General features: G+C 35.3%; 1 protein-coding gene across 3 annotated transcripts; it reads right to left on the minus strand.

The window, feature by feature from the left end:
- Window positions 1-2,074: 2,074 nt before the first annotated feature.
- LOC115995210 (uncharacterized protein At4g38062) lies at window positions 2,075-7,462 on the minus strand. 3 transcript variants are annotated; one of them, XM_031119678.1, is made up of 3 exons: window positions 7,307-7,462; window positions 4,466-5,656; window positions 2,075-4,303 (listed from the first exon to the last, which is right to left on the minus strand). In XM_031119678.1, the coding sequence occupies exons 2-3, from the start codon at window positions 5,617-5,619 to the stop codon at window positions 2,335-2,337; spliced, it is 3,123 nt and encodes a 1,040-aa protein (XP_030975538.1). In that variant the 5' UTR covers window positions 5,620-5,656; window positions 7,307-7,462; the 3' UTR covers window positions 2,075-2,334. The 3 variants fall into 3 exon arrangements, with proteins under 3 accessions (XP_030975538.1, XP_030975536.1, XP_030975537.1); XM_031119676.1 differs by having other exon boundaries at window positions 2,075-5,656; XM_031119677.1 differs by having other exon boundaries at window positions 2,075-5,678.
- Between the last annotated feature and the right edge of the window lie 3,186 nt (window positions 7,463-10,648).

Here is a 10,648-nt window from a genome sequence, read left to right on the forward strand (position 1 = left end):
AATAAATGTTATTTTATAAATTGGATGGAACACATGGCACAAAAATTAAACTCCAATATAAGATCTATTTGGATTTTATGTCAACTTTGACATTATTCCACTAATAAGCCAAAAAATGATAAATGCAATGAAAGTAACGTTAGAAAGCAAGTTACGGTAAAGGATAATCTGCCTATAATTCTATACAATGAACCACCACATGTTTTATAAATTTAAAATTTGGCGGTAGGGTTGCCCAAAGTTGAATTATCGTACCAATAAAAACAAAAAAAGGTTCCCATAAAAAAAAAAAACAAAAAAAGGTGACCTAAATTTCTACAAATGATAAAGGAAAAAAGCCTCACTCTCAGCTGAAGCCACCCATGACTTGTTCTTGTGTGGGATTAAGATTCTAGTTTCTAGGAATAGATGCCTTCTGGATCAAGTCCCACTAAGTGTCTATTTGGAAGTCTAGTTTTTAGCTTCTTCTTTTTTGGGAAATAAGCTAGCTTTTAGAGTTTTTTTTTTTTTTTGGTCACACATTTAACATAAAAATTACCAAAAACTATATATCTTTTGATAAATACTATGCAAATAAATTACTAGAAATTGCAGGATCCCAAAGGAACACTAAAAAATGAATCTTACAATATAGAGTAAGAAATATAATAAAAATTGAGAATTAAATTCTAAATTCCTCAACACTCACTAATTTAAACATAAGAGCCCAAATATAGTAATTTACATATCATGACTTTTTTTTTGGCAATCTAGTTGAGCATTTGTTAGTGTGCCAGATTTCAGGCAATAACCAAATAAATTTCAAAAGCAAACCAACATAATTTATGGAAGTTTTTGCATGAAACTCTATGTGATCCTGAGCAAACAACCAATAAATAAGGCATAGCCACCCCATCTAAAAGCCAAAAGCAATCATCAGGTGGGAAGAGGAAAAAGTTTTTAGAGTTGAATGAATGAATGATTATATGTCAACAGTCTTTGTTAAGATATTGTTTGATTAGATGAATCCTTTGGGCAGCATCCTGCGTTGTCTTTTTATTTATTTATTTTTTTTAATTTTATTATTATTATCATGCAGGAAATTTTTTTCAGTTGGACTTGGACTCACAAAACAGAGCATTTCCAGAGAATTCATAGGACTGGGGTACCTTTCACTTCTATGCTTCTCTTTGATGATGAGGATAGGAACATTGAAGCGGTAAAGCTTGTTCACCACTTTATTTTTCAAAACTGTTTTCCTTGTTCCTTATTTATGCATGTGAAGCATCTTGGGTTCATGTAAATTTTTAATGCCTCTCGTGCTACTCAAGTAATTGAGGAGAAAATCATTCCATGTCTCTTGTTAGGTATCAGAACTTTCAATGAATAATCTGAAACCTGTAATGTTATTTATAGTTACAGGTATCAAAAATGGGTGTAACAAGCATATTAGTTTGTAGTGAGGTAAACCTTGGAGCTTTGAGGCAGGGATTATCAGAATTTTCTCAGAAGTCAAGTTCATCTGGCAGGGACTTGCAGAATTGAATCACCCTCTTTCTTAGAGTCATTCATGACCTTTATAGTGGTGTAAAGCTGAGCACTGCAGCCTGCAGGGGAGAGAATGTATTGTTATCAACTCAAACCATTACAATAGAAGTATTGTTTTGCTACATTATTTATTCATACCATCAAACGATTATTTTGTAGCCATCTAGCTGAGAAATGAGAAATTGATCAAGTTAATGCTTTGCAAGTTCCTATATAGACCCGTGTCTGAAGAATATTAGTACTCTCGCACAAACAATTAGCTGAGAGTATGACTATCTTCAGTTTTTACAAGTTAACTATATGCTGCCATCTATCCCATGTTTGCATTACATTAGTACTTTAATAATATTACCACTAAACTGATGAAAACTATTATCAATATATACTGTTCTAAACTATTTTTGAGCTGCATTTGGGGAAAAAAAGTAATACTCTTTTCTCCGAAAAGGAATAAGAAGAATTTTTCAACAATTTGCAGACATGTTTACCAAAGCATACATTACCCTGAAAGAGAATTGAAGATTCATTGGAAATACACACACAGTCATGTAAGTAAAAGCAACTTCTGTTAATAGTAGGTTTGAGTTACAAGTTATAGAAACATTCTGGTCCTTCAAATAAACAAATCTGAATTCGTGGTAATTTGTCAATGCAAGAACAAAATGCTTATACATGCACAAATTAGTCATATACAAAGAAGCTAAAAGGAATCAAAGCTTTATCATGGACCACGCCTTAACCGAAAACATATGTATGAGGAAGCAATACTGTGTCAAACAAGCTATATATTACATAGCTTCTTTGCAGCTAGTTGTTGCGCTCTCTAAATGGTGGTCTTGCATCAGAAATGGCTTCATATTTCTTTGTTGAAGGAGACGATTGAATATTCAAGTTCTCTTTTACAGACTGCAATAGTTCGTCATCCTCCTTCAGAACCATCCCTGAACTGTTATTGTCAAAAGAGTGCACCAAATTGCTCAAAACACCCATCATTTGTGAGTCCGCAGCAGACAACTCACTAATCCTGTCACTCAGGCCCGCAATAAAACCCAATAAGTTTTCTCTATCCGACGACAATTTCATGACATCTTCAAGTAAACTTCTTTTTTCGCTCTTTAGTTCATTAATGAAGGCATCTGAAGTTTGCAGCTTTGTCTCCATTTGAGTAGTCAAATTCTTCATTTCCAATTGTTTTGCATCCAGTTCAGCTTCAATTTCCAGTGCCTGCTGTCTTGAATGACATAAAGATCTTTCCTGCAATTCCAATTTCTGTTGTATGTTACGGATATCATCTTCAAGTTCCTCAACCATCAACTTCTTCTCTTCAACTTCTAGTAGAGCCAAAATTTCAGCTGCAGCAATCCTCTCCCAAGCTTCATGGACCAAATTAATCTCTGCCTGCTTCTCAGCAAGCTGTGAAGAAAAAGAGACTAATGAGCCATTAAACTTTTGTTCCAATGACTTCACAAACTGCATGAGATCATCTATTCTCTGGTTTTTCTCGTCTAGGAGGTGGATAATTTTCTCTTTCTCATGCTCAAATGTTCTCTCTGCAACAATTTGTGAGAGAATAGCACTTTCAAGTTCTCTTCTCAATGATTCTTGCTCCAGCCACCCAACCTCTTTCTCGAGTTGCTCTAGAATCTTGTCCTTCTCTGTCATAGTTTGGAAAAAGCTCGTTTTCTCTGACTCGAAGGACATTGCTGTCTCCATTCCTGCAAAACTAGCAGCTTCTGCTTCCCTTTTTTTGAGCTCTTGTTCCTGTAACAAAATCTGTTGCTGGAGATTATCCATTCTTACGTCTTTCTCTTCTAACATCTGTACGAGGCCATTTTTCTCTTGCTTGATTGTTTCCCCAACATCTATTTGTGCCAGAAGAGAAGCTTCTAGCTCTTTCCGCACTTCATGATTTTCTTCAAGTTCACCTTTCAAATGTTCTGCCTTTGATTTCCAAATCTGCAATTCAAATTCAATTTCATTTTCTTCACATATTTTCTCAGCTAATTCAGTATTTGCTCTCTCTAAGGCATCACAAACTTCTGTAAGTTTCTCCTTTGAGCTGCTCTCAATCTGCAAAACTTGTTCTTTCAAGAGAAGTTGACACCTGGACGATTCCTCAAGCATTTCCCTGTACCTCTCAAGTTCTTTCTGCATTATAAGCTGCTGCTCTTCAATGAATTCCAAGGACTCAACCCTCCTCAATAACAATTCTGCCTTCTTGCGTTCTTCTATGATATCTGTCTGGGCTCTAACCAAAGCGGTATTCTTCATCTCCCTGTAACTCTCAAGTTCTTTCTGCATTAAAAGCTGCTGCTCTTCAATGACTTCCAAGGACTCAACCTTCCTCAATAATGATTCTGCCTTCTCACGTTCTTCTCTGATATCTATCTGGGCTCTAACCAGAGCGGCATTCTTCATCTCCAACTGCTTCATCAATAAAGAAACATTATCCTCTCTCTCTTTGTCACCTACAATCAGTTCAGCCTTTTCCTTTGCAAGCTTCAATTGAGCCTCAGAAAGGGCAGCATTCGTCATCTCCAGCTGCTTCATCAATAGAGAAATACTCTCTTCTCTCTCTTTGTCACGTACATCCATTTTAGCCTTTTCATTTGCAAGCTTCAATTGAGCCTCGGAAATTCCTAGTTTTAGCTCCTGATTCTCCAGCTTCAACTGCATAGCCAAGGACTGACAACCTTCAAACTCCATCATAAGCTCTTTTATTGCAGCATCTTTATTCTCCAACTCAGACCGGCAGTCATTCAGCTCTGCCCCCAGTTTTTCCAGTTGAGCCTCATAAATTCCTAGTTTTAGCTCCTCATTCTCCAGCTTCAACTGCATAGCCAAGGACTGACAAGTTTCAAACTCCATCCTAAGCTCATTTATTGCAGCATCTTTATTCTCCAACTCAGACTGACAGTCATTCAGCTCTGCCCCCAATTTTTCCAGTTGAGAACTCAACTCAGCTTCTTTAGCCCTAAGATTTGGAGTACACTCTCTATGCATCTGCTCCAAACTTTTGAGCTTGTTTCGTAGCTTAGCTAGAGAAGAGGAAGCTCCTGATTCTTGTATTTGAGCTTCCTGAAGTTCTCGGAGGGATATCCGCAACTCCTTATTTTCTTGCTCTAGTTTCCTCGCTTGATATTTCATTTCTTTATAAATGGTCTCTTTTGTGCCCAGCGAATGCCTTAGCGCTGAAATTTCATTGTCCCTGTCAGTAGTGAGGCAGTCCAGTAGTGATTTTGCATCCTGGCACTCTGTAAAAGCATTCTCAAACCGTGTCTGGAATTCAGAAACTTGAACTTCCAGATATTTCCTCCGGCTTTCTTCATGAGCCAGGGCTTGGTTGCACATTTTTAGCTTGTTTTTCAGATCTTCTGAGATTCTGGTTTGAGAATCTAAGCTTGTCTGTAGAGAGCAAATCTCATCAAACAATGAAGATTTCTCCTGCTCCCATTCCTTCTTACTTGCCCTGAACTGATTTCGTAGCTTTTCATGTGCTTCTTCTAGATGTGCAAAATGCTCCTTTTTCCATTTTAGCTGATCTTTAAGCTTCCTGTTCTCATCCTCTAGATTGAGCAACATATCATCTCTTACGCTCAGTTCTTTAGATGCTTTAGCTCTTTTCTCTGCTTCTGAACACTTCTTCTGAGAAACTGATAGACACCCTTTGAGGCCTTCAATCTCTTCCTTATGTGCCCGAATGCTTTGCTCTTGATCCATGATCTTCTCATTGGCCTCATCTAAAGCTAACATCAAATCTCTGTTTTCTTTTTCCCATTTAAGGCACTTCTCATCATAATCAGCTCGATGCTTATCATTTGCAGCACTCAGACGTTTAATGATAAACTCTTTTTCATTGAAACTGCATTTAAGTTCCTCACACATTTGCTTAACCTCAGAGATTTCTTGTGTCTTGTCATTTAATTCTTGAGATTGCTTCTCAATTTTCAGACTTGCCTCCTGTAGTTTGATGAGTTGTTCATTGTGGGTTTTCTTCAAGTTCTCACACAATTCTGCTTTGCTTTTGTATTCTGCCTTGAGCTTCTCAATCTCAGCTTTAGCATCATGTAGCTCCTCATATGCCCTGTCCATTTTCTTTATTTCACAGCAATAAAATCCCGAAATTTGCCTGATTGCAAGCAAAAAACAAACTAAGAAAATAAGTTGAAGTGGATTTGAGTACCATGACTCCATTAGGTAGATACAGAAGAACATCATGTAACCAGAAGAGACAACATTAAGTCATAAATGTGAATCAGAATTCTAACTATACCAGAAACTTCACGAGTCATAATTGTCAAATGAATTCCTCAATTTTCTTATCAGCTATTGTGTCATACAATAGCTGATAAGAAAATTGAGGAATTCATTATACAAGTGTCACTCCTAAAGTTTATTCTATTCACAATGACTAAATTTTATACTGGCTCTCAAGTCTCAACCTACAGCAGCCCTCTTTTTTTCTGGGCTTGGACTGATTGTGAACAAAATATATAACATTAAGCACAAACACAACCGGTGTTCCTAAAGTTTGTTCTATAATTTTGATAATAGATTGCATCTTCTCAGTACTTAAATCCTTCTAAAGTTTATCATACAATTCCCAAGATAGTATTGCGTATCCCATTATTCAAAGGCAAAAAAACATGAAAGTAAATAGTTTTGTACAAATAAATACAGTTCAAGTGACAGATTTAGAATGGAAAATATGAACTTGTGCATTCAAAAATCATTGAATTTTTTCAATATAATCTTGACAGAAGAATGAAAAGTGGACTAAATAAAATTTGCTCTATACTAATTGGCTCTTTTTAAAAGTCATTTCTAATCCACAAAGCTCCCACGTTTAGGGAGTTTGGGAGAGGCCGACTTCTGAATTTGAACTCATGACTTGTCGCTTTAGGTGAAAGACCCTTGTAAACTAATTAGCTCTTTTTATACTTTCATTTTTATATTAAAAAAAAAATCTATAATTCTTAAAATTCCACAAAAATTTTGTTTAACAACATGTGGAACATTTGTATGCTTCCGAAAGAATGGGAGAGCTGACGTTAAAGCTTCACTAAATGAGAAAAGTTTGGAATGAGCAGGATTGTTTGTCCAAAGATTTGTCTTTTAATTATGCATTGCTTTTACATCAGTGGGAGACACATAATGGAGGTACAAACTCCAAGAAAAAGAAAAGGCACAAAATATTTCTAAATTAATCTGCGATAGTTAAGAAGGAAAATAAAGTTTAAATCTTTTTATTTTGGAGATTTCATAACTAGCAGAAAGTATGGAATTTCATATTGAATATTTCACATCCACGACTTGCAGAATTTGAATGAAACAAACAATTTGGTTCTTCATTTTTGCATCATCAAGAACCAGAAAACTATGATCTATGACCTGGTTGAGTAATTAGTAATTTGAGAACAAAAAGAATATAAAGAAAATTAATCTATGGAAATCCTGAGATTTTCTAGTGAATCAAACAGAGACTAACACAAAAAATCAACTAAACCCACATATAAAATACACAAATTTATGCAAAAATCCTTGATGCGTGTATAAAGTAAATGATCCAAAGACTGACTTTCACATGCCAAGAAAATACCAAAAGAAAATCACCCAAAACTTCAAATGCGAATAATATAATTAAAGAAACCACCAATACACCGTCTTTGGTTACCAAAAGAAAGGAAATTGGTGAAAGTGAAATCCCAAGATTTCATTTTTCTTTTCCTAAGCAAACAAACAATTTTCAAGAAAAATGAAGGGAGACCCAGAAGAGTACCTGGTTGTGAGATTATAGATTCGACATCATACGATGAGTTAACGCTGATTGGTTTCTTTGGGATTTTCTGGTTCTTGGTGAAGAATGAGATTTATGAGAGAGAATGTGAGTCCGAGAAAGAAAGAAAGAAAGAAAGAGAGAGAGAAAGAAAAGAGAGAAAAAGTGGTTTCAGAGAAGAGAGCCGTTAGAGAAAGAGGGGGCCTTATTTTGGATTTGAAATTGTATTTGACGAAGATTGACAGTTAGAGAGCGTTATCATTAACGACGTTAGTCTTGGATCCACCATTTACTAGCCGTTAGGAATCGAGCTTGGGTTGGGCTAAGGTGAATGAAATTTTACTTTAATTTGGCCCAATTGTGGTTGAGTTGGGTTAGGCTCTCAAATGGCAAGTTCTGTTCTAATATTTGATTTTTTTTTTTGATAAAATAATATTTGATTAATTGATGGCTAACAAATGGCAACTTCTAATACAAAGCTTGGCATTTTGATCACTTTTAAAAAAAAAATAATTTTATGGGGCTAAATCCGGGTATTCATATCCACAATTCTTTAGTGTCTGTTTGGCAACAAAACAATTTTTTTTTTCCTCTAAGTATAATACTACAAAAGATATAGTTTTTTTAATTTTTTTAATTTTTTTTTATTATATATAGCTTTTAATAAAAGTTAACTTATTTTCCAAAAAACTAGTTTTGATCAATTATATTTTAAAAAAAACAAAGAGAATTTGTTGTTGTTGTTGTTGTTGTTGTTGTTGGTAGCCAAACGAACGCTGAGAACATTTGACTAATCATGGGTGAGTAGTGATCAACCACACTCCCTTGAAAAAAAAAAAAAAAAAAAAAAAAACCAGGAGACTATTCGAACAATTTCCACTTTGATTGTTGAGAAACACTGAGCAACCTAGTGATTAACCTCTTTTTATTCTTAAGTTAACCTTTTGATCAACCTTGCACCATTGTTTTGATTATAAAAAAATTATCTCAGATCACCTTGTTTTTTTAACTTTTTTTTGGGGGGTAGTTTTGTGCAAACTGCAAAGTTCGCCTTGCTTTTAGATCATCCATAAAACAAATCCTACTAAACTTATCAAGCTAATGATTCTATTTGAATAGCTACTATAAAATACCAACATTAGACTTAATTAGTGCCGGGATGATCCAAAAAGAAAGATTAAAAAAAAATATATTGTATGAAATTTATAGTCCTAATAGAGAGAAATAAAAAGAAGAAAGGAAAATGAATGTCTTGAATATAGAGAAAGAAGTTTGTATGTTGAGCATTAATTGTTGGTTGATGATTTTTTATTCTTGTGAAAAGCTACTTTTGTACCACAGGAAAAAAAAGCTAGAAAAAGAGCTTTATTGGACACTAATACATAGGATACCAAGGTGATACATTGGACTGATATACAATATGCTGGGATGATTGGAGGACACGAATTATTGTATTGGAGCACTTAAACAATTCATTCATAAATCATAATTAAATGGGAAATGATTTGAAGTGGAATAAGATTTTTTTCCCCTCAACACCAATAGAGAGGAATGAGAAATAGGACTAAGTTGGACCTTCCCTGGATCAATGGTAACTATCGTCCGCCTAGAGAAAACACTTCAAGGCTTAGTAATGACAAAAATAAAAAATGAAATAAAGAGATAGGTTATAACTTGACTTTTGGTTTTAAATAAAATATTGAAAATTAAATTAAGAACTTTGTAATTACACTGGTACCTTATTGAATTTAAATGTCTTCACTTCTATATGGTAATAAGTAAAATGACTTGCTAAGTAGGAGGAAGCCATTTGGGCCTACTGTCGAGGAAATTCGAGCTGACTTCCTTTCTCGAGGCTCATAACCTTCTCCTCGAGATGGTGAAGGGACCTTGGATAACACCTCCCTTCTCGAATCAGGATCCTCCAACTTCCTAGCTCACCCCAAGAGACACAACATAAAAAACTTAGAACCTAATGAAACAATCACCTCCACATTAATGAGGTCCCTCACCTAATGTCAGCCACATTAAATGCTGAGTGACTAGCTTGAACAGTGAAAGCACCTCCAAAAAGTCCTCCTTCATGATCAAAAAATGGCAGAGTAGGGGTTGATGGGACAAGTATCCCCCAAATCTAGTTGGGGGCAATCTAGTTGGAGAGAGAGGGGAATGGGGAAGATGGCTATAAAAGGAGGGGAGGGGTAGCAGAAGAGAGGGTTCAGAAAATTAGAGAGAGAAAGTCTAGGTAAGAATAAGAGAGAGAAAGATAAACTAAAGAGTTATTGTACATAGTTTTTAATCTTTGAATCCCATCCATGTACCTCGAGAACATTGTCTCCCCCCCCCCCCCCCCGGCGGGTATATGAAAGCTTGATTTAGTCATCTTTCATTTTTAACTTATTGCTTAAACCTCTCATTGTGGATTACTTCCCATCTTTTAGAAATTAGTTGTGTAGATCAAATATCACCCCATTTTGTTTGTGTGTTGGTTGTTTTTGACTTCCACAACTTCCATTGTTGAAAAATGTAACTATTGAATTACAAAATAAAAAAAAGGATAAAGTTTAGCTACAAAATTGGTTGTAACCTAAAGTTATAACCTTACTCAATAAAATAAATATTACTACATATTTTGAAAATCTAAGTATTGAATTGCGTGTTTTTTACGCTTTTAATACACATGTCAATTTTGTGTCAATCGGATATTATTTACTTTATGGTTTATAAACTTATATTTTATGCATAATTTTAAACTACAAAAATTTGTTATAGGGATAAAGGCTCAGGATAATATGTTGGGTCTTGGGCTTTTGTCCGAGGACGTTGAATGGTCTAAGGAGGGGCAAATAGTGATTTAGGGTCCCAATTTAAAGTCTTATGAGTAAGGAACAAATGAAAGGTAGTTCGGGGAGGAATTACTCCTCGAATGTGGCGTGTGCAGCTCAAATATGTATTCCAGCAAGTAGAATGACCCTCCAAGAAGCTGCAACGATAGGAACATGCTTTATGAACATACAAGAAGAAAGGAAGCCCAAAAATATCTAGGGAAAAGCCACTGCTGCCGCATTAAATGCATGACAGCTATTTTTCTGACCGCATTTATGTGGAAAAGACCTTTGAACATTGTTAGCTTGGCTACCACAACTTACAGAAAACCAAAAAGAGTGTCTGATGGGACAAGTACTTAAGTGGAAGCTCAGATGATCAACAAGTGTAGAATCAAGATGTTCCAAAGGGAGCTATATAATGTGAGAGACCCTCTTTGAGAAAGGGAGGGGGGGGGGGAGAGAGAAACAAGACTGTAGCAATCTAAATTGTCTTTGTATTCAATTGTGATCAATATAT

This window comes from Quercus lobata, chromosome 6, assembly GCF_001633185.2.
Source record: "Quercus lobata isolate SW786 chromosome 6, ValleyOak3.0 Primary Assembly, whole genome shotgun sequence".
NCBI classification, from domain to species: Eukaryota; Viridiplantae; Streptophyta; class Magnoliopsida; order Fagales; family Fagaceae; genus Quercus; species Quercus lobata.